At 40.6% G+C, this 24,406-nt stretch overlaps 1 protein-coding gene across 12 annotated transcripts in view; it reads left to right on the forward strand.

Moving 5' to 3' along the window:
* Positions 1 to 7,058: 7,058 nt before the first annotated feature.
* afdna (afadin, adherens junction formation factor a) overlaps positions 7,059 to 24,406 on the forward strand; it is a 108,686-nt gene continuing 91,338 nt past the window's right edge. For all 12 annotated transcript variants that reach the window (XR_003694821.1, XM_028604485.1, XM_028604490.1 and 9 more), the window contains exon 1: positions 7,059 to 7,360. Coding sequence is in view for 11 of the 12 variants with exons in the window: in XM_028604485.1 (XP_028460286.1) it covers positions 7,259 to 7,360 (102 nt within the window). In the remaining variant the exon portion in view is untranslated. The remainder of the gene's footprint in view (positions 7,361 to 24,406) is intronic.

The following is a 24,406-nucleotide window of genomic DNA, read 5'->3' on the forward strand; positions in this document are numbered from 1 at the left end:
CTGCATGCAGAAGCCAGACTGCCTGTGTGCATGTTGGCGTAGCTCATTTATTGATTTGTTTTCATGTAGAGGAGCACCACCAGGAGTGCTGAGTCAGAAGACAGACAGAAGACTGATGAAGACACAGTACCGTTTACAGTAAATCAATAATAGTTTTTTTTTGCATACATGTTTACATATTGTGTAAACATTATTGAGTGTTGGGCGAAGTATTCAGATCCATTACTTAAAGGGGCTGTACTCCATACTCAGAACATTAATATAGCAGTAGACAAATATTTTCTGTGGAAAGATGTAGTGGAGTAATGGCAGCTTCTCTGTTCTTTTTTTTTTCATAGCCGGTCTGTTTGCGAGTGCACGTTAGTGCATGTAAGTGCACGTCAGTGCCTTGTGCGTCAGTATCTGACACCGACGGCCGTCGGTATTTAACAAGTTCGGGAACGGTCTATGAGAGCCGTGTGGAGGCAATCCCAGACTACTTTTCTTTCTGAATATCAAGTAAAGCCCCTTAAAGTAAAAGTACTAATACCACACTGTGGAAAAAAAACTCCACTAAAGGTAAAAGTCCTGAATTCAAATCCTTACTTAAGTAAAAGTATGTTTCAGCAAAATGTACCGAATGTAGTAACTAAACTATAAGGAGTCATTGTGCAGTAAATGTTTTCCTATTCTGTCTGATGTTTCTGGATTAATATTCCTGCTGCATTTTAGTGCTGTAGATGTGTAAGGTTGTGCTCATTTTAATTCCTTTATATACTGTTGGGTATTTTGATCTACAGCAATGCATCATGAGAACCACGTATCTCTAAAAAGTTTCAAAACTTTTCGTGGTGTCAGAAAAACAGCCCTGTTTTCAGCTTTGTGACGGTGCATTTTCCAGCTGATCCGAGAGGCTTTTCAAAGACTTTATTGCGATTAAAGGTGCCATATTGTGAAAAGTGAGATTTCCAGCCCTTTTTTTAAATTATAAAAAAAAAAGCAGGTCAAGGTGCTACATAAATACTGTGAAAGTATCAAAACGTTCAATCCACAGAGAAATACACACAGCCCGTGTTCAGAATCTGTGCCTTTAAACGAGGCGTCGGGACTCGTTTAAAGGCACAGGACTCAGAGGGCGTAGATGCAGAAGACCTGGAAACGCTGACCAGCAGACTGGGCTTCTTTGGGAGAAGGGTTTAAAGAGACAGGCGCTCAAATGGAGCATTTCAAATGCAAGACAAATGTGATTTTTGAACATTAAAACATGGAAACATGTTCTAGTATAAACCCCAAATGCAAGAATGAGCCCAGAAATGAGCATAATATATGACATACAGTATGATCAGTCTGATATCATGTTTGTAAAGTCAGAATCTTGCCATTCCGAAAGCTCTGCATGGAGCCCCGAGATGAATAGGGATGACCCTGAACAGCACATACGCTACACACAAGACGTCATCAATCAGTAAGACAGGTTACCTGTCTCAGTGGGATGAATGTGATGAATAAAACGTCACACTAGTGCTTATGCTGACAGCAGACTTGGCATTTATCCACAGTATTTGTGTCACATCACGTTTTATAGAAATAAGCAGTTTACATGAGCCGTGAGGGAGACAGTACACTGTGTTATTTCTGTTATTAGAGCGTACAGTCATTTGTTCACACCTTTTATATATTCATATAATGCTCTCTCCCCCTCTGCGTGAGTGCATGTATCCTGAATGGCCATATTTCACACTGCAGCAGATGTTTCCTGTTGCACTGTGTGGGAGAAATAAAATGTTTTTCTTGGAATATGAGCAACAGATGGTGAGACAGAACAGGAAAAAGAAAGGTGTGTTCAAAGATAACACACTGAATAATGTGGCATGCAGAGAGATCACATCTCTTTGTTGCTCAAGTTATAAAGGGATCTTACATGAGACTTCACAGAGCTAAGACTTTGAGTGTAAATGGGAGCGTTTTGAGAGGGATGACAACTTAAACACTTACAATACAATAAAATATTGTACTTCTAAAGGAAAGAGAGACAAAATGGTTTGAATGCACATATTTAGACATTGCAGCTCATTGTTGAACTATCTCAAACTCTATATTAGTCCCTTCGGTAACTGTCTGACGTTAAAGTTTGACGTTTTCCTTTCTTATCTTTGTCAGAAGTGTGTTCTGCTCGCGATAACCCGTGCTACTTAAATCTCCCTTGCTTGCTTGGAGATATTCTCCCTTCCCTGAAAAATCAGTGGGATAAAGATTATGTCCGTCGCTGGTTTTTTAAAAGACCGATAAGGTGACATTTTAGTCTGAATTTTGAAGAACAATATGCACTGTTGTGTTTGAGATCAACATTTGGTGAGAGCAGGTGCTGACCTCTTGCCGCTGGTCAAACATACAGTCAATCATCACAAAGGCACATTCAGCTTGATGCTCTCCCTCCACGTATCCTCTTCATTCCTTCATCTCCTCTCAGGTTCCTATCGTTTCCTCAGCTTTTTTTTATGAGCATTTTACGTTTCCATTTTGCTTCTTTCCCATTTTTATCCATCCATTTTTATTATCTGGCTCTTTTGACCAAACCGTATCTTTCATACTGGCTCCACAGCGTAATATAGATTTGAAGATTAAAACGGTGACCATCCACCATGAAGACAATAAATTAAACACACTTAAAATGACACAGCACACACAGATGATGATAAATTATGGCGAGTGGCCAGGGACTGAACAGAGACTCCTGCTCATGAACACGTGATACAACACAAAGTGAAGAGGTCAGGTGTCACTCCACTCGGCTCGTTGACATAAATAACATTCAGTTCTCTTTGTAGAAATACATAAAAGACTAAAGCAGCGCACAATCAGACACAGCTATGCTGCAGATGCCAGTGGCTATGTGAGGCTGTGCAGCGGTGCTTTGAGCAAATGGCCAACTTGCTCACAATGCCGACATGCTGATGTTTACCATGTTCATTATCGTTTAGTTTAGCGCGTTGGTATGCTATGTTCGCCAATTAGCACAAAACAAGATTGTCTGAGCTATCTACAACTCTCCCCTTGGAGAAAATCACATATACAGTAAAAACATCAACAACATCATTTTCACCAGATCTGGGACCCCTTCATTTGCTATGGATTGAGAACAGATTTGTCACATGTGATGGAAGAGCCTCGGGACATGTAAACAGTAGCACGTTGCAGTACCTAAGATTACAGAAATATGTTTTATTTTTTTTCTATATAATGGACCATAATGGACTAATTCATTGACCTGATTCCCAACCAAGATTTAGAATCACTTGAGAGGGTGGGGGTGGGGGGATAGACATGTTTGTTCAAGACATTTGTCCTGTATTTCTTTGTATTTCTCTGTTATGTTGTGAAAACAATAAAAAGAATGTTGGTAAAAAAAAAAAATTTGCACAAAACATAAAGTACAGCTGAGCTGACGGGAATGTCGTTAGTTTTGCAGGCGTTTGGTCATACAGCAAAGTATTGAAAGGAATTAAAATATTGAACTGATGATGGTGCTACATCAGGGGTGTCCAACATACAGTCCGTGGACCAGAACCGGCCTGCCAAAGGGTCTAATCAGGCCCACTGGATGACTTTGCAAAGTGTGAAAATTGCAGAGAAGTAATAATTCCAATTCCAAATGTATCACTTTAAAGGTGCTGTAGGTCGGATTGTGAAGATCCAGGACTTATCCAATTTGAACATCGACAACTTCTCAGTCCCTCCCCCCTTTCTGCTAAAGCCCAAAACGGACTCCTAAGCCCCTCCCCCCACAAGGGAGAATGAATGCGTGTGCCTGAGCAGTGATTGACACGCAGTTAGACACCCCCACCCCCCCGGCCCTGCAAATCACACTACAGGCTGTAGATGGTGTCAGAGGAGCTGGATTTGTTTTTTAAACGACCTGCTTCATGTAGTTCTACTGGAACATTGGGTCAGTTTCATATGACAGAAAGTTAGTTTTATAAGTCGTACCTACTGCACCTTTAATCTCAGAGAATATCTGAGTTCTTTTTCCGTAAATTTACGACTTTAATCTCCGTAAAATAATTTTTTTCTTCCTAGAGTGGCCTTAGAATGCTGTCGTAGCAGAAGCAACTTGCGTTTGTCAACATCGAGCTGACAAGAAACTCAGCGGCAGATAAAGTTTCTCCTTAAACTCCTTTTTTTTCAAATGGCATTGTTTTGTTCCAGGTACATTAGATTTGCTTGTACTAAAATTGAGGCCCATGACCATATTGTACTCCATCTTTGCGATTAAGCGCTGAACTTCTTTCTTTTTTATCAAAGTTTTGCTTGTGTTTATGGTTCGTACTGTTTTGTCCTTAGACTTTGTTTGCTTCAACTACAATCTAACTTTTGTGCTTTTTTCCCAACCACAAAGATTTGTTTGAAACTGTTACTGTAAGTAAGATAAGGAGTTAACTCTGTTGCATTCCAAAATGTTATCATCATTTATTTTAGAAACTAACAGATAAGACAGGGTTGTTATAAAAAATAATTGATAAGTAGTCAGGCGAGCAAGGACATCAAACCTGCATGTGATTCTTATCTGAGTGTGTGAAATGCAAAGAAGCAGAGGGTGAAAGCAGATGATCTTCGTCAGTACAAATTTGTAACAATCAGTGACTCCCTGTGACCTGTGTGTGTGTGTGTGTGTGGTGACTGAAGCAGTGACAGCATCACAGATACAGGAAGTGGCAGGGCTATCTGGTAAAGTTGGTTTCCTCTTGTGGTTTCTCACTTCTGCTGTGGATGTCAAATGTGTTCTGTTCTGGGGGTGGGGGGGGGGGGGGGGTGAATGGTTTTAACAATGTATTTTATAAGATTATCATATGTTTAATCATAATCTGAAAATCTACATCTTCAGATACATTATGTGGAGTCAAATGTATATATTTCCCTCTTTATATGTCTGTAGTGATACAGACATATAAAGCAGCAAGTAAAGTAAGTAAATGTACACAGTTATTTTCCATCACTGCTCCTCACATACCAATTTCATTCTGCAGTTTTTATTTGAAGACATCAAATTCTGCAACAAACATGTGATATGAGGTGAAGTAGGTTTTATTTCAGTTTATTTGTTGTTGTTGTTGTTGTTGTTGTTGTGTCTTTAATCCACTGTAGATCAGCCGCACTGATAAAAGCTCATTTTTCATTTATTACTCACACATGATGTCAGCGCAGCACTTATCCATTATACACCACCAACACCCACAAATTTGGTCACAGTGACTAATGTGTTTATAAGAAGCCGGAGCTACTGTTCTTCACCCCGTCTGGGAGAGCAGGTGGGAGGCCTACATGACTAACCACAGCGCAGCTATTTCTGTAGATGCCATCACCGCTGTATTCCAGTCCTGACATTTCACACGTATCTGCCTGATAATTTGGTGACTTTTCAGAGTCACTGACATTTGTGTGCAAATAAAGGGCTGGTGCTTGCATAGACGGGGCGCACACACACACACACACACACACACAGGAAACATTAGCATTTGCTGGTTATGTTATTGTGTATACACAGGAAGGAAGAAATCCTGCAGTGACACATGTTATCAGTTAGGTAGGACTGCAGACAATGGCTCATCCATCCCATACATATGTGCTGAGGTTAGGAAAAAATGCTGCCTTATAAGGTCATCAGAAATCCCTGTAAATTAAGTTTCAGTTTTTTTCTTATTTTATTTGAAACAATGGGTGAACATCTTTTCCATGTGCCCCCAAGAATTTCATTCTTGAGAATGAAATGAAAGATTTTAGGATAGATAAAAATACTTATGATTATGAAGCAATGTGGTTGTGTAAGTGAGGGAGATAGATAGATAGATAGATAGATAGATAGATAGATAGATAGATAGATTTGTGTACTGACAGGATTGTGTGTGTGTGTGTGTGTGTGTGTTCTTGGACAGAGGGACTTGGCAGTGCCGTGTGGCATTCAGAACCTGCTGGCTAGGACTGAAGTAGGAGACAATATGACAATAGAAAACACAAAGAATGCTACTCTCCCACTGTTTGAGAGAGAAACATGTCTGATAGATAACATAAGGAAAGTTAAATTTTCTTGGGGCTAACAACTGTAACAACAGTGTTATATATGAAATGTTTCAGTCATAAACAATTGCTTAACTATACCTTTTAATGAGCTTTAAATTGTATATGTGTGCAGCAAAATGGTCTCAGATATACAATTACGGTGCCATGTATTCTTTTAATAATAAATAAAAATAATAAATTCATAGAATAAAATTCTATGAACAGGCAAATTATTAAAAGAATATATTACTCCCAAAATGATCCTTCTAAAGCTAACAACCACCATGGACATGTATAACTTCTAACAAGTATTAGGCTATAAAAAAATCTACAGAATAAACTGTAAATTGCACTATGTCAGACCAAACAGATGAATACTTTGACAAGTGTGTTATATGTACAGTAGGCTATGTTTGCAATCTATTAAAATACAATAATATATTATCATTATCAATTACAGTGTTGACTGTCGAGCAAATTCTTCTTTATTTTTGTTCACTTTATTTTGTTGGAGTCTTTCTATGCCTTATTATTTTATTTAATGTAATTCTGTGTATTTTTAAGTAGAAGTCTTTATATAAGCTTTTATCTTAATACCATCTCTGCACATGCTTTTGTTTATTTTAAATTAATCAGAGTAAATGTTGGTGAAAGTGTGTTTGTATGTATTCAAGCACAAAATTATCTTTTCATAAACATTGTATGGTTAATGTACATACAAACAAATGAAATAAATAAATAAACAAGTTGTCGGCTTTTTATCTCAGAAATGTATTACTGTAATGTGGTCCAATTAGTTTAGTAAATCGGTTAGAAGCTTAAAATAAAAACAAAAAGGGGGCCTTAATTAACACATAATGACGTAATCCTGCTTACTACACTAAGTACTTATTAACCCTTCATACCAGATGAAATTTAGGAAAAGCAGCGTCATGAATCACATTCATTGGGCCTCAAACGGTTAACATTTTTGCGCGTGCGCGGACATGCATCCAGAGTGTATCGGGAGCGCGCAGAGGCGCACCGGGAACGGGAAGCAGAAACAGATCAGACAGCAGGTCGGTCGGTGAGCTGAGAGACAGACCACACAAAGTACCGGCGGAAAAACGGCAGACCTGAGCCTTTTGGTTTCTGTTGCGGCGGTTTCTTCTCCTGTGGACTTACGTTACGGGAAGTTTTATTCAACGGTTCAGACGGACAGAGAGGGTCAGAAAGGCTGTCCACCATGTCGGGGAGCAGGGAGGAGGAGAGGAGGAAACTGGCCGACATCATCAACCACTGGAACGCCAACCGACTCGACCTGTTCGAGATCAGCCGGCCCACAGAGGTAGGAGAGCACCCCAAAGTAAGAGGAGAGGCCGCGGTCCCGCAGGCCCTCTCCTGGGTAAATGGGAGACCGTAGAGCTACCACTGGCTGACACTTGGCTTGGAATTGTTGAAAGGCAAGCTGTTGTGGGCAGCGTGGTTTACTCAGTGGTAAGAGAGAATGAACACCAAACTCCATTGAAAAATCTGACGATTTACTCTGTCGTCATATAGCTACACACATTATACAGCAGGAGTCCTTTGACATTAAATACATCTTTGAGCTTTCATGGCGACTAAACGGGCAAATATCTGTCTAAAGATCAGTAACGTTACCATGTTTCGGTAAAATCTCTTTTAGAAACATTTCACACTAACGTAACGTAAGCTAGCTAACGTTACTAGCTACCGCCCACCGCTGTGTATCTGTACGTTAGCAAGTAGGTAACGTTATAGTAGGAATAATTCTCAAAGTTGACAGTTTACTGAAGCCGTTTGTGTTTTGTGCATAATAAATATGACGAATTGGAAGTGAATTCCGATGATTTGTTGAATAGCTTCAGGTGTATTCACGGATATGTGTACGTGTGCAATAAGAGAGGCAACACTGAATTGCCAGATTTTGAATGGAGTTTGGTGTGTTGTTATCTCCAATACAAGAGGGAAAGGCACAAATCGGGGCTAGCTAGCTAGTTAGCAAGCACATTACCTGTGGAGCAAACATGAACCCTGCCATTGTTTTGAATACAAGAAACAGGCAAGCCTAATTAGCGGTGCGTATATATATATATTTTTATAACACATAGCATTGCTATTTAAATGATAAACCAAAGTTGTATATATCCAACGTTAGCTGTGTGTATTGGTCGTGCAGCGGGCTTGCAGCAGTGCCTGCAATGGCTGACAAACCCAGTTAACACGGTAAGGTTTGATACGCAGGGCAAATAGATAAAAGCTTAAAGTATTAGCAACAAGCTAGGCGTAAATGCTCGCACCAGGTAGGGCACACAAAGCACGGATGCTACAAGCCAAAAAAAACACATAACACCATCTCCCTGTCCGTGCAATATACAGACCATGTCATGTCGCCCTGCATTGTCCTTACATTAGCTAGCTTGATGCAAGCTGCTTGTTTGACCAGCAATAATTTGACCCTGCAACAGCAGTGCTGTAATTAAATCCTGTCTGGACTCAGGTTGTGGTTGTTTACTAACATGACAGGATAAGAAACTCCTCTCTGTAGGCTTTAGCTAGTTAGCTACCACAGAACAGCAAGGGCTTGGTGATGTTCTAGTCCTTAAGGAGTTAGTCAATAACCATTTATCCTTACTCTTTAACTGGTGCATCTCATGGCTGAGGAGTTTTAATTTAGAGCTACTGGGGTTGCATCAGCTGCAGTGTTTTAGGCGGGCAGCCCACCCCCACCTCTCCTTAGATAAGGGTGGAGGGGTGGCCACAGGATCCCCTCTCCTCTTCTTGAGCCGATTAATTTATCAGGATTGAAGCTGGCCAGCCGTTGGCCAGCGTTGTGTACTGCACACACAACCTCGCCATTCTGTGAGGAATGATTAACCCCGTCCAGAAGTTCACTTGGCAGTAATTCTCAAACTGCACAAGGAGCATTGCTTCAGTGTTACTACTGAAGACTGCTCAGAGTTGAGTCCAGTAGAACATGATTAAATGTAAGCAGATGCATGGCCTTCCTCGCCACGCCACACCCTACCCATATGTCAGCTGGCAGAGCCCCCAAGCTCAAGCTACAAGTGTCTAGACTGATTCTGATTGTAGTTGTACATAAAAATATGCTGCATTTGTATACATGTTTTACAGTAAGATCTGTGATTGACACTGATTTTTTTATTTGATTTATCACACACACATCTGATAGACAATGTTTAATTTCAGAATTTCAGACCAAACTGCCACGGAGAGCGGTGAGATCATTTGTGTGATTAGATTAGCCATGGATGGCTGGAGCAAAGGTTCTCAAACTTTTTAATCTTCCAACCCAAACTGAATAGGTCCTGCTGGGGGACTTATGGTGGGGCTCGCTCATTATAACATAACAGGTACTTGTGTCACGTGGGGACTCACCATAGGCAGAGACCCGGGGCTTATTGTTGCAGAAATCAGTAAACACTAGGCTTGAAAGATGTAGCACAATACATGTACTGGAATTTGGATGCAATCACACCAACTGTTTGTTTTATTTGGATAAAAAGATTGTGGGAATGTTTACTTTGCTTCAGGTTTGTATTTAGTCTGTCTAGGTTCACACCGTCCACTTTTAAGTGAACACGAGTATGTAAACAAAAGATTATTAGACAGATATTTGGTGATTTTTAATCCTTTTATGTTTCGTGTGTGGTGGGGATGGACTGTGTTCTGGTTAAAAACCTATTATTATTATTATTATTATTATTAATTGACCATGTGTTTTAACACTTGTGAACTCAGTTTCTTGTTTAGTCCTTCAAGTTCAGACCATTTGCTATTCACCAAAAAAGCCACTCTCAGTCCTGTTTGAAGAGAAGCTGCTGTGTTTGTTTTATTTTAGGATTGTGAGCGCAGTCTGCAGCATGAGAAGGAATTCTCCCCAAAACACAAGGTTTCATGTGTATTAAAAGTTTGAACGTTGACAACTGCTATCCAGCACTTCCTTATGCTCGAAAAGCTGTGCATAAGGGAAAAGTTGTTGTCCTAAAATATAACTTGCAGTATTGAAAAAGCAAGTTTCTGAAGGAAGTCTTGGTTTTCATAACTTTGGAGCCAGTTCTTTATATGTCAGCTTGTTTATTCTACTGTATACAAGCTCTCGCTGGCAGCGTGAGCCTGAACAAGCTATAAACAAAAGTGTTGGGGGACACATATGTAAAACATTAACAGTGCATGATGACACACAGGACAAGCAGACCGTGTATACAATGCAAGCAGGGTTCAAAATAAATTGTAATTTCTCCACTGGGGATCAATAAACAGTATAAACTTTAAAATTAGCACCATCTACCAGCCAAATGCTGGAAAAATATGCAAATGGATGGTAGATTTGCTTCACTCACCATCCCAAAAAAACAAACAACCCATGGTTATTGCGTGGCTGGTAAAATTTGAACATTCACTAGCTATTTGGCTGGTCGACAAAAAAGTAAATATTAAACCCTGAATGCAAGTAAATGATAGAGAGTAGATCATTCCTATCATCACTAAAATCACTACAAAAGTACTTTCAGCACTGCACTGCACTCAGGCAGTGTATACCCAGGGATACAGTTAGGCACAAAGAGGTGCCTGTGACAGTTTTGTAATTAGCAGGTAGTACTATTTAAGCCAGTAATTACATGTAACATTGTTGTTAATCAGGCAGATCTGATGTATTGTGTTGACATTTTCCGAGTTGTAGTTACCGTAGGCTAAATGATGAGGGAACTAGACCTGTGTGTATATAAGTGTAATTTTCCTTTGATAAATGCTGAATCATGTAAACCTGTCTGTATCTTGTATCGGGAAACTGTTTTGAGTTTAGGCAAGAAGTTTTGAGTTATAAGTCAGATCCGTCCAATTGTACCGCATGATGCAGGTACTGTGCGCTAGTCCTGCACAAGTGCTGACCTAAGGAATTATTTTTTTGTCTGGTCCAGTTCGCGATTGATTCTGCCAGGAAACGAGGCCTTCTTGAACTGAACAGGAACCTGTCAAAATCTCTGTTGGATGCCACATGTTATTACACGTGAAGTTATTAACTTTGCCGACGTTGCCACTGTGGCTTGATTGTCAGGTTGTACATTACCGATTTAGACATGTACGTCTTCTTAAATAGACTTCATGGAGCTTTTAGGTTTGTAGCAGAGCTGGGAATTAAAGCAAAATATCACGCCCTGTTACATAGTTTTACTTCCAGTTGGCCACAGTTAAACTTCCATGCTCGGAAGACAGAACATGATGAACACAATATGACAAGATATTTTCTTTTTATCATATCTGCTCAGCTGAACAGACTCAAACGTCTTGTATTTAAATGTACTGTCCTGTCCTGAACCTTATGTTGCTGATTTAATACATTTACAACTTTTGATAGTCGGACATGTGCTGGTTTCTCTTTTTGTTAATTGGTCTGGTTTTTCTGCTTGTTGAAATAGTCTTACGTGATAGTTGCTTTCGCTACTAGCAGCTGGCTGTGCCGGTTACTTCGTGGTGGGACAAAATGACACAAATCACAATCGACATTGACGTGTAACAGCTCATGTAACCTCTGTGCACAAGACCGTCCCGTACAACAGGCGGAATAGGCGTGGAGTAAGATCGTGCATACCGTTTGCGAACAGTTTAATGGACTATTCATATACTGGAAAGGCTAAATTTGAAGAAAATTCAGGAATGCTGCTTTTAAAGGACGTAGTTTTTAGCAATATAACCATAATAAGGTGGGAAAATGTGTGGTTAAAGCCAATCAGCCTTATGTCCTAATATGGCTCTCAATATATTCCTCAGCTCCACTGTGCATGGCTGTATAGGAGGACTATGCGTTGAGATATATATATATATATATATATATATATATATATATATATATATATATATATATATATATATATATATATATATATATATCTCTCCAGTTTAGTATCTTTACTATGGCCCATGTAGGTTGAAAGACTGAGAAACGGGTAGCCTATGTAACATTTACACGTGACTAAAGGGTACAAGTTTATGGCAAGAGTGAGGTCACGTATCTGGTGAATCATTTCCTCACAGCTTAATTGAAAAACATGCCCAGTGGTGCAGCAGTAGTACTGTATTGTTTTGTAAAAAAAAAAAAAGAAATACAGTAGGATAACAGACAATGAAAGCAATTATTTGTCTTCATACAGCACTGTGTCATGCTAGAAGCTCACTGTGTTGTCATAATATGCTGAACCACAAACCAAAAGCAGTTACCTTTTGCACAAAATAAACATTTGGGTAAACGGTACTTTCTCAAAACCCTGCTGCATTTGAGGTGAAAGGCATTTACTAGCAGGAAGCTCGTGTCCACCTTCTTTCCCTTTGGGATGTGAATGCAGCATGTAAGCATGCTCGCCGTGACATCAGCGGCCACTCCCTCCTTTTCCCTGTTGCGCAGGAAGCAGGAAGCAGACAGGAAAGTGTGTGTTGTGTGGAGATAGTGGGTTTCCTGTGGTCTGGGTAGAATGACTGGGTTGTTTTCACAGTGATGCGTATGGATCGGATTTTGTTTTATTTGACCAGCTACGTATTTCCAGATTCCAGAGTAACCTTTTCACCAGCGGCACTGATGTTATTGTTGAAGTATTAGGACAGCTATATTTTGGTGCAGCAACCCTGGTCAAGTTTAGATATGTATTGTTGATTTATATTTTTTTTTATTTCATAGATTATCATCTTTAAACGTGTGTGAGTATGTCCTTGGAGTTGGAGCTTTACCTGGATGTATCCTAAATATCTTCTCTGCCTCTTCCGAGGTGTCTGTTTTCTGTGTACAGCTTTTTGATACCAAAAATCACGGTCTAATTTACAGTATAACATCATATTGTGCACTCCTATTTTTTTCTCTCTCCTACACGCCCCGCCCTGTCTGTATAGCTGCAAAGATGACTTTTTATTGAACATGGTAAGAAATCTAAGTAAGCCACATTGTGCTGCAAATTAAGGCAGTTGTGCCGTTTTCCTGGGAATTCTGCTCTTTTGTAAAGCGGCGCTGGACCAAAATGCTCAATAAAAAGCAAGTGTTTTCAGCTAAGAAATAACACGGTCACTACTGAGGGGAAAAAGACCGTTGACTGGTGATTGGCCTGGTGTTTGACTTTGACTGAAAGGTCAGTGTCGGCCTGGTGTGTACTTGTTTTCAGCAGCAGCAGCTGGTGATAGTAGCAGCATGTTTGGCAGCAGCAGAGTGGAGGCCTGGTTTACAGATTTGCTGGCCTCAGCCACATCTACAATGCCATGAGGACACACACACACACACACACACACACACACACACACACACACACACACACACACACACACACACACACACACACACACACACACACACACATTTATCTGTGTTTGCGTTGCCCCTCGGTGTGTGCATTGGCCATGTCCTTCTCCCTCGCTTTCTCCCTCCTTTTTGTCTCTCTCTTATCATGTCATGTGGCCGCTAGCTGGCTGCGTCACCATGGAAACGATGTGGCTGTGATGGGCACAGACTACAGGAGCTCACCAAAAGAGACCTTTCTCTCTCCATCACACATATATTCAGTAGTTGACAGGCTTGTAAAAGAAGTGTGTGTGATCTTTAGTTATGGTTGAAGGTATTCTTAGAGGCCTTCCCCAGCTTGCGTCATGGTTGGATAATATTGTGATGCAGCTCTGGACCTGAAGTGAACAGGATTCAGTAATCTGCTCAGTTTGCTGCACTTGGAGTAGCAAGTGGGTGGGTTGACTAAGAGCTAAATTATGCATTTTCGTCAAAGGTGTTGCAGTTCTTTGATGTGGTGAATCTATGTGGCGGGTCCCAGTAAAGCTAAAGCCCCATTTATCCTTGTCATTTCAAGTGTCTTGTATCCAGATAGAATCACATGCGAAATAAGAAACTTTACGTTATACTTGGCCACAAATATGCGTTTGCACTGAACTAATCACAAATTAAAGTTGGTCCTACTCCAGTCTAGAGAGTGGGGGTAATGCACCTGAGGTTCTTTGGTAACAGACAGAGAAGAAGAAATAGGCCTGGGTACCGAATTCGACATGTTTTAGGCACCGACCAAATTGTCTCCTTAGTATCGAGTATTGGAAAAAAATGCCTCGTCATTCAATACCAAATTTCAAAGGAGTAAATGTCATCAGTGTCAGTGTCAGTGAGCCAATAAGCATGCAGCAAGCTTCTACTGAGATCTTATAATGCTGCTGATTGGCTGTCTAATGTTGTAGAGGCATGCAGGAAAAAACTCTACGTTACGTGAGACGAGGCTCACGTAGTAGGAGCTGAAAAATAAATAAAAATTAAAAAGATTTTGCTGTAATGTTGTAATTTCGTTTTCTTAAAATGGATCTTAAAAAATTGGAATTGAAGTCCCAGTTATATACCCAGCCCTTAAAAGAACTTTAGCAGTTTAGTTACAACAATAACCTTTTATTGTCTTCACAGGCTTTTACCCGCATCACTCCTTCATCACCCATACAGATCATTCAGCTTTGACAGATCAGGGATCAGATAAACGCTGCAACAGCTCAGTGCAAGAAGGATTGATCATTTCAGTGAGTGGCTATTACCACTGATCTGTTAGTGATAGTTCCACTTGGGAGGAGTAAAGATTAGGTATGCATATTGGAGACACAGATGCATTTACACCTTTTTAAACATCTTGCTGGAAAGCATCTCAAACCACCTCCTGAGGTGCTCTGTGGAGACCACAAACATCAGGATTGGTCTGCTCTTGCTGCTTTTTTTTTTTTTCTTCTTTGAAATGTTTGCCGGTATAGTTAGTTCACAGGCAAGACAAAAGGGAACAGAATCTCTGAAATGATAAATGTAGTTGGAAAAGGTGCACAAATAACCCACTGTGTGAAAATGGATGAAGGCTCACAGTAGTAGGATGTTGATGTGACGGAGCTTTGGAGCCTTATCAGCTCTCTCGATAAATGTAAACGCACACAGTGGCAGCGGTAAAGCTCATATTACTAGCAGTGATGTGACCTTTTCCAGTTTTTACGTAACATGTCCCTCTTTATTGCTAATAATATTCTCAACTATAGTGTGTGGAGAGGACAGGTGTTTATTTTGTTAATTTTAGAAATGTGTCTGAGAGTCCACGTCCACAAGTGTTTTGCCTATGCAGCTTTTAAATGTCTTGCATGTCACATTTCACAGCCAAACGGTATGCCTTGTGCATGCGTGAGAGTAATCGCTCCACGGCGGTTCATTACGGAGCAGGGCAAAAGATCACGACCACAAGACTTATGGCCTGTCCAGCAGAGTTATGGCCCATCTCTGTCACCCACGCGCAAGGGTACACACATAAACACACATAAATACACAGACAGACGGACTGACATGATTGGATGAGTAACCTTGCAGATCATTCCCTTCAGCCAACCACTGCTCAGTCATATTGAGTTCAGTTATGTAGTGTTTCTCACTGTTCAGGTGTTTTGCAAGCAGCATATTCACTCAGTCTGGGCTAGTGCTATGGTGCACTTTATTCTGACAGTTTCTTCCAGTTTAACAGTCTGGATTCTTTACTCATAAATTCACATTTTTTAAATCGCAATCCACTTGATATTTCCTCTGTTGAGAGGGAGTTCTCCTGTTCAGTATCCAGTGTTTGTCCAGCCACATCGTTCACTGTACCTGCTGTAATTAATGCAGCTGGCCTCGGTCTATTGGCTGCTGCCTATTAAAAAAGAAGGATGGGGGTCACACTGGACAGCCAGGATATTTATCACCACTGTTTATTTTCAGCATGTCAGGAAGTCCACTTCAGCCTCCTGTGGAGTGATTTTTAGGCTGTACTGTATGTGGCTTATGGGTGAAATGTGTTCATAAAAATGTAATGTAGTCAAATCGAGGAGGGTGGGAAGGTTAGTTAATGGGATATAATATCTGTTAGTAGTGGACAAAATATGTTCATATCTTAGTAATGTTATTTGAGCTTCTGATGAGGTCATGCAGGAGGCGTTCCCATAATGAGACACTGAACGAATGCTATAAAAAAGAACTTATCATATTTACCATGATTTGACTTAATCATTTTGATAAACTTATTAAATGTGTTTTAGACAAATGAATTATACCTACAGCCTAGAGCTGGGCAATATATCGATATCGTGATATGAGACTAGATATCGTCTTAGATTTTGGATATCGGGATATGACGTAAGTGTTGTCTTTTCCTGTTTTAAAAGGCTGCAAGTGATGTCATTTTCTGAACTTACTAGACTGTTGTAACTGTTCTATTATTTGCCTTTACCCACTTAGTCATTATATCCACATTACTGATAATTATTTATCAAAAATTTCATTGTGTAAATAGTTTGTGAAAGCACCAATCGTCAACACTACAATATCGTTGCGGTATCGATATCGAGGTATTTGGGCAAAAATATCGTGATATTTGATTTTCTCCATATCGCCCAGCCCTACTACAGCCTTTGGTTTACTGAAGCATTGAAGTCATAGTCAAGTGAGCAGGCTTGTTTTAGATTTGAAGCGGTAGCAGGCAAATATACAACTAATTATAGGTAGTTTCAATTTTTCAGCCTGGGCCATCAAGCCCAACATTAGCTACCTTTTAGTTACTTTGTATCACAGAGATCAGAGAAAACAACAACACAAGATTGAGATGGCAGCTAATGCCAAACAGCACCTGAAGTGGTTAGGGCACGGGTATCAGCAAGGATTTCCCCGATTCAATTTCTTTTCCGATTCAATCAATTATGTCAGGGAAATTTCAGTTACAATATCAGTTTTGCTTGACCGTATAAACAAAATATTCTCAGAAAACTTATGCTGTAAATTGTACAAGCTAGAAGCAACCCTCAAGTGTTTATTTTTTATAATGCGGTATCTAATATTATACATTATTTTGTGATATATACTATGTATGTAGGTTGTAAATTTTATTCTACACTTGTATATACATGTACATTCTTGTTCATTCATCTAAGTATATTTTTCAGTAGTTGTTCTGGCATTTTGCACTTTGCTATTTTATTTTATTTCATCTTATTTTTTTTTTAATCTTATTTATTATTTCTAGTATATTTCTGTGTATATGTGTGTATGTCCTTGGTAACTTGCTGCTCGTAACAGAGTAATTTCCCAATTTGGGATTAATAAAATCTATCTGTCTCTCTCTCTATCTTTATCTATCTTTATCTCTCTATCTCCCTCTCTCCCTCTTTATTTCCCTCTCTCTCTATCTCTCATCCATCTTAAGGTTTAGGCTACATTAAGGGGGTCAAATCCCCACATCCATCGTGAAAAAGCATATGTTAAAATATTTATTTTTGGATTTTATCGATCGATATCAGATCACTCAAACAAAGATTCATTAATTGGAGAATCAATTATTTTAACCCAGCCCTAGAAGTAGGCTGTACCCAAAAACAGGTTTATAGGCTCCAGAATAACCTTTAAAACTGCCTTCCAGTGAAGTTATCGGAGTTTAAGGATTGAAGAAAAGGATACAGTCTTGAAAATGTTATGCAGAGTTTCCAATGAGAAGTCTTCTTAGTTACACAGGCATACATTCCACAGTTATTTATTTACACATTTGTTTAGGTTCTTTAAGCCTTAAATTAAACTTCAATCTTGCAGAAACCTTGCTCTACTTTGGAGGCAGTTCATTTTTATAGATGGGCCGCCAAACTCTGATCAATATATGTAAAGTGCTCCTTAAAGAAGCCTCCCTAAGCAGTCCAGAATAACACATCAGCATTGCCTCTGTGTGGGTGTAGGTTTGAGGAGTTGTGTGAGGATCCAAATGGATAATATGTCATAGTTTTCAGGGTTCCTGTTGGTCATGGAATTCCTGGAATGCAAGTGGAGTTTAGAGTGGTGATTGCCAGACAAGGAAGGTCAGGTAACGGAGGATAGACTCTCTGTGGAAATTGGGCAATGTGTGGCGAATTCTGCAAACTGAAATAAATTTATTTTTGTGCTTAGTTTCCAAACATGTATGGCAGTAAACGGCTTTCATTGAAACTTGGGTGGAGTCCAAAAATTTCACTCCGTAATAAACCAGACGAGAATGATAATTGGGAAAGTCATGGAAGAGTCATGGAATTTACATTAGGACCCCAGCGGGACTTCCTCTCTCCATGGAAGCACCTGTGGGTCATAATCTCACTCTCTCTTTGCTCTTTCTGCCTCTGTCAAACACACATTCCATCTCTGTGATTTGGCCTCTCTCTTATCTATCTTTTCTCTCTTTCCTCTTGTTCTAAAACAAGCAGTGTATTGTGCGTGCTCAGCAGAGCAGCCCGCCCTAAAAGCTGCGTGTGCGTGTGCGTGTGTGCGTGTGTGTGCGTGCGTGCGTGCGTGCGTGCGTGCGTGCGTGCGTGCGTGCGTGTGTGTGTGTGTGCGTGTGTGTGTGCGTGTGTGTGTGTGTGTGTGTGTGTGTGTGTGTGTGTGTGTGTGTGTGTGTGTGTGTGTGTGTGTGTGTGTGTGTGTGTGTGTGTGTGTGTGTGTGTGTGTGTGTGTGTGTGTGTGTGTGTGTGTGTGTGTGTGTGTGTGTCTCTCCCTGGCAGCCTGTCAGACCGTGTTAATCCCTTAGAGGCCCGGCTCCCCTCCTCTTGCCTTGCCCCCTTTTCTCTCCTCTTGGCCTGTATTGGCTTGTGCTGCCCTCTCAGCCAGCTGATATGCTCTCATACCTGTCAGTCAGAGCCGGTTCGCCTCCCTGCGGGCCAATCACACGTGAGGTAACCCCCCGTTGACCTCACAGGATCAGACAGCAATCAGGGACCAATGGCTGTGAGTGTTTAGCACCGCTCGCTACTAGCTCCCATGGTGCTTTGTGGCAGATCAATGTCTAAGTCGTGGCCCACAAGGAGGGAAAACAAGGAGGGACGGCCTGTGTCATGACTGGGAGTAATAGGCAGTAAACCCTATTGTTTGCAACATGTTGGCTGTTTACATGTGGTGAGAGGGAGGTGGTGGTAGGGCTGCAAACAAAATTATTGGATTTGGTTGGTAAATAAAAATCCATATTATTAACGTAAACCCTTAAAAGTTAATAAATAAAGTAGTTGATACACAGTTAATAAACAAGCAAGTTATGGCAACTGTTTTGATAATTAATGAATCAACTGTGTGTTGTTTTCCAGGATCATTTTAACTTATGTAAAGTGTTGTGAATAAACTTTTATTATTAATTGTTTAAAGGTGCAGTAGGTTAGCCTTCTAAAACTAACTTTCTTTTTTCCAACGCTCCCTGTTCATATGTACCAATCAACCAAGCAGTCTAACTGCGTGTCAATCACTGCTCATGCATTCATTCTCCCTTGTGGGGGGAGGGGCTTAGGAGACCGTTTTGGGATTTAGCAGAAAGGGGGGAAGGACTGAGAAGTTGGCGATGTTACATTTTTTTTTGGCCAAGTCCTGGATCTTCACAATCCTACCTACAGCACCTTTTAGTAATTTTAAAAGAAAAAATGCCTTTAGTTACCTGGTGCATCTTCTTACTTGTGATGATTTGATGCTTTTCTTTGCTATATGTGACAGTAAATTCAATCCTTAATAGGTTTTGGACAGTTGGTCATACTAGCTGAGATTTGAAGAGCTCACGTTGGGCTTTTGTGATTCTTGATGGTCATTTTTCACCGTTTTTTCCCTGTATGTTCAGACAGTGATTACATTTTAACAAACGTAATGCTCATAACTAGGGCTGTGACGGTATAGATGTTTTCTAGAAGCAACGTATCATCACGATATGGCGGTAAACCGCAACCGCCCCTGAGTAGCGTAAGTTAAAGCGAGAATGGCAGGGTGCCTTAAGTGAGTGACATCAGTGCCTGTGTGGTCGCGCAAGGAGAGCAAGCGCTGAGAGTAGAGTGCGGCTGTGATGAAAAGCAAGAGGAAAAAGAGCTAGCAAAGGTGATGTAAAGTGAGTTAAAAGTGAACAATAAAACCGAAGGGTTCTCAAGACACGGTGGCTTCTGTTGTCAAAACTGAAGTGAAAGATGTTACCCCCGAAAAAGCATCTGCTTAAACCTTACAATATAGCCTATGTTGCAGCACAGTGTTTACGCTTCAGCTCAATGTGAGTCATTACTGCGTTTTTCTGTCATTTACGGTCGCACTGCTTTTTCTCCTTTCCGTTAATCTATTCCACAGAACAGTTCAGAAGCTCCTTTGTCAATAAAGTAAAAAAAGAAGTTTGACAATGCCGAGAGCAGATGCTTCTATAAGCCGCTCTGTTCAAGGCTACAAAACGTGCATGCAGGCTAAAATTCAACCGTGCTGTTTTGTCGGGATTAAGCTACTGTATGAACGGAAGGAAACTCCGCTAGCTGCTAGGCTAAAGTACAATGGTAAAACACTGCAGCGGTAACGTTAATGTGTCCACCTCACGTTATTATGGAACCCACGCAACTTCTAGGCACGCCCCCCCCTTTAATAGCAGTCACACACTACTATTGGTCAGGCGTCCATGTTATGCAAGGTAACGTAACCAGATTTGTTCAGGTCCTATCCCCTCACCAATCGGCTATCCTAACCTTAACCACTCGAGGTCAATGCCTAACCCCAACCAATCGAGCTGCTTCGTTGGGTGGGACTTGCCTAGAAGTTACGTGGGATCCATAATAACGCATCCACCTCAGCTGAGAACCGAGAAATTTTGTCTTTGCCTTCCAAACCGTATATTATATTACATTTTTCCTCTGGAAATAATTCATGATAATCGGACCCATAAGAAATCCCCAATATATTTAATGGACTGTTCATCCTCTTGCGCAAAGCTGAAGTGACAAGCAATTTAAGTTTATTTTTTTAAATTTTTTTTCATCTCTTGAATATAGGATAGAGGTCGATGAGGATAACTAAACAGTGATTGTTTTCATTATAATTCATATCACACGGCATCTGTAACTTTCACCAGCAAAAACATTCAATAAAATAAAAAGAAAAGGAAAAAATACGGTGATGATATCATCACCGCGATGGTGTCACGTCACCGCTTTTATTTCTGTGATGCGGTCATTGTCACAGCTCCACTTGTAACTGATAATAACATATCCTCTAATTTTGGTGTGTCTGTAGTTAAGCGAAATAGTGGAGCTGCAATCGCATGTCAAAATCAAAAGTTGTGATGATCCAATGTGTCAATAGGGTTGCATTGTGATGTGAGAAACTGCCTTAGGGTGTGATAGGTTGTTTGATTGGTTATATAAAATCATAATTACCAGCATAACAAGCCCGTTGCAAATAAGCACACACAAACGCACTACACACAGAGCTATGATAAACAAAAAACATGGCACACAAGTGACATTCCACAACTTTTAAGATGGGGACCACAAAATCTTTGGCGCTGTGTCTGTGTGTTGAAATGTTTGCTGGTTTGGCATTGCTGGTCTGTGAAAAGTATCGGCACAGCAAACCTGTCACAGCAGATATGCAGATGGACTCTACTGGACTTTTTCATGAATTCTTAGGAAAAAAGAAATTTGGTAGAGCTGAATTTTGTTCACATCAACATTTGGTTACGTTTTTGGCAGTTTTGGCAGCTCTACTGGCGTTATATAACCTGACAAGCCAGACCCACATCCAGATGTTGGGTCTGGGAACTCACCATTGGCAGGGATCAATCCGAGGGGCGGGATAAACGGTTGTCTTTCAAATTCCCTCTGCACGCAATAGCTAACCAGAGCAACGCTAGTTGATAGATTAAACCTTTGCCGTATCCGGTCGGCATATTCCGAACACATTTTCCTTTTTTAAGAATGACTTCAGTGCTAAACTCCAAGTCTTCCAGAGTCGCGGTTAAAGCCGATTCCAAAGACCACTGTTCGCCAGCAGCAGCGGCCATCTTCTTTGTTTTCAAGTGTAGGGCTGTCCTCGACTAAAGAAATTCTTAGTCGACTAACACTTATACGATTTTGTCGACTAATCGATTAGTTGATTTAATTGACAGAGCTGTGCGCTTTGAGAGGTGGTTAAGACTAGAAAAGCACAATATAAATGTAGTTAATTAACCATCTGTAAAACTGAGTTTCTCCACAATTAATCCTGCAAAAGCACCACTTTTAATCTTGTGTTTACCATAAATGTGCTCAAAAGTTTCTTGGAAATAAGTAATTAAGCATGAATAAGCATAAAAAATGACTAATCGACTAAAGAAATCTTAGTCGACTAAGACCAAAACGACCGATTAGTCGACTAATCGAAGAGGTGGCAGCCCTATTCAAGTGGCAGGGAATTCACGCGGAACCGTCGCAACTTTGCCGTCCTTATGTTAAGCCCGCCCACCGACTCTATACACGATGTGATTGGCCTGACCAGAATTTGGTTTTTCCAGCTCGCAAGCCAACGGAGAGTTGCTAGACTGACCCTGACTTCAAATTACATTTGCTGCCGCTAGGGTGCATCTAGATTTCTAGGCTAGGCGTTATAGTGTCTTTCAGCTCTTTTTTATTTTTGTTTTGGTTTAATGGCCTGCTGTAACTTTTATAGTCTTAACGCTCTCATCAGCCTGTGCAGTACCAAATATCAGACGGATAAAGTTAGTGACATATGGGAGCATTTAGCAGCTAAAGAGCCAGGAGAGACAAAAACAAAGCTAAATGGAAAGCGAATATTGGACTTTGGGTGACCAGAAACAGAACTCTAAATTAATTTTAATGTTACTCTGTGTCTGCTGGATGTGTAAAAAGTTTGCTAACACAGTCCTCTTAACCACTTTATAAGGGGATAATAAGTCATATGTGGCGTTTTCAGCTTGTTCTGTTGTCCCTAAGTGGTCACAGAAATCAACTGATGCTACTTTATCTTAAAAGCTAGTGTTAAGTATCATGGCATTTTTCCAAGCAAGCGCTTAAGGTTTAGTGTCTTATTAGATATCAATTTATTTTAACGTGCATTTCATATATCACTTGCCCAATCTTGACATAAATCCGTCAGCTTAAATGAAAGCACAGCTCATATTATTCCCTAGTTTGCAAAAGTGGTACAAATACATGACTCTAGCAACTGAATGTCTCATTCAGAGGCAACATGCACATCCACTGGGAAAGAATTTAAACTTGCATTTACTGTTTGGCAGCTAAATAGGCTACAACATATTTTTGAGACACTGTCACTGCTCAGCGAGAAATGAGCGGCTAGCAAACACAAGCAGGTGCTGCAGCCTAAAGTTACATACCAATTCAATCAAAGAGGGCCTGTGTGTTTGTCCTCCACTCCTCTCATCTGCTGGTTGTTAGGAGGGCCCCCAATGGAGCTGCACCCAGTCCTCAGCCCCACCCGCCTGCCGGTAGGGGCTAGTGGAGAATTTGGGCAGAAAAATACAACAATGCTGTGTCGGTGACCTCAGTGTGCCGGGGACTTCCCTACACACTGCTCCACCCGCTCATATTTGTTGATCTTAGCCGTCCACCCAGCTTCATAAGAATGGCTTTGACACACACACACACACACACACACACACACACACACAGCAGTGCAGTAGGACAGTGGTGATATGTGACCAGGGCTGACATCGCTAACGCAAGACCAGACTCTGTGTGTGTTGTGTTGTGTTGTGTGTGTGTGTGTGTGTTGTATTTTTGTGTACCTGGGAGTTCAGGGTTTGGGTGTATATCACTCTCAGGGAATAGAAAGAGAATAAATCAAATCATTCATTTCTCTGTAGCGTGTTTCTCAGTGTGTGTGTTTTGCATTATTATGCAGGTCTGTCTGGATGTTGTCCTATCTGGTGTGAGTTATGTGTGTGTCAAAGGGGAGAGGCTGCTTTCCAAGCTACTGTTGCTGGTCAGTTGTTTGTCTAAGGAGGCAGAGCCTGATGCAAATGCACTGCATTATCCATCAGTGCTGCAAGTGGCAGAGTTCACCACATAACCCTGTCGATACCAGGCAATTTATTTAACCCACCGGTGGAAAGTATTTAAAACTTTTCAGCGACGGACTGCAGGAATGTCCTGGTGCAGTAAACCCCGCACATGTGGGAAATTAAGCTCAGACCTGGGGTTTCGGTGGAGGCCAGATGATGTCATCTGCTAATTTGAATACTTGTGGCATCAGTTGCATCAGTTTCAGCATATCTGCAACTTTCATCAAGACATTTTAAGGCTTTTCGAATGCCAAAAGGAAATCTGCCTGAGACATTATTATGATGACAGGTTAGAGGGCCAATACGTGTTTTTTTTTGTTTTTTTTGTCGTTGAAGTTTAGCCATCATTGCATGTTCTTGAATCAAATCAGACCCTGCAAACACCCCTTTCTGTAGCTACATTTATTTTTTAGTACACACTTGTTTGAAGAAGTGTCCAGAGCTTTTGGTTAAATGGCACTTTTATGTGGTGTCCGTTGCTTGCCACTTTAGTGTTGTAAACAGTGTTCAAGACTGTC

Source organism: Perca flavescens, chromosome 18 (genome assembly GCF_004354835.1).
Source record: "Perca flavescens isolate YP-PL-M2 chromosome 18, PFLA_1.0, whole genome shotgun sequence".
NCBI classification, from domain to species: domain Eukaryota; kingdom Metazoa; phylum Chordata; class Actinopteri; order Perciformes; family Percidae; genus Perca; species Perca flavescens.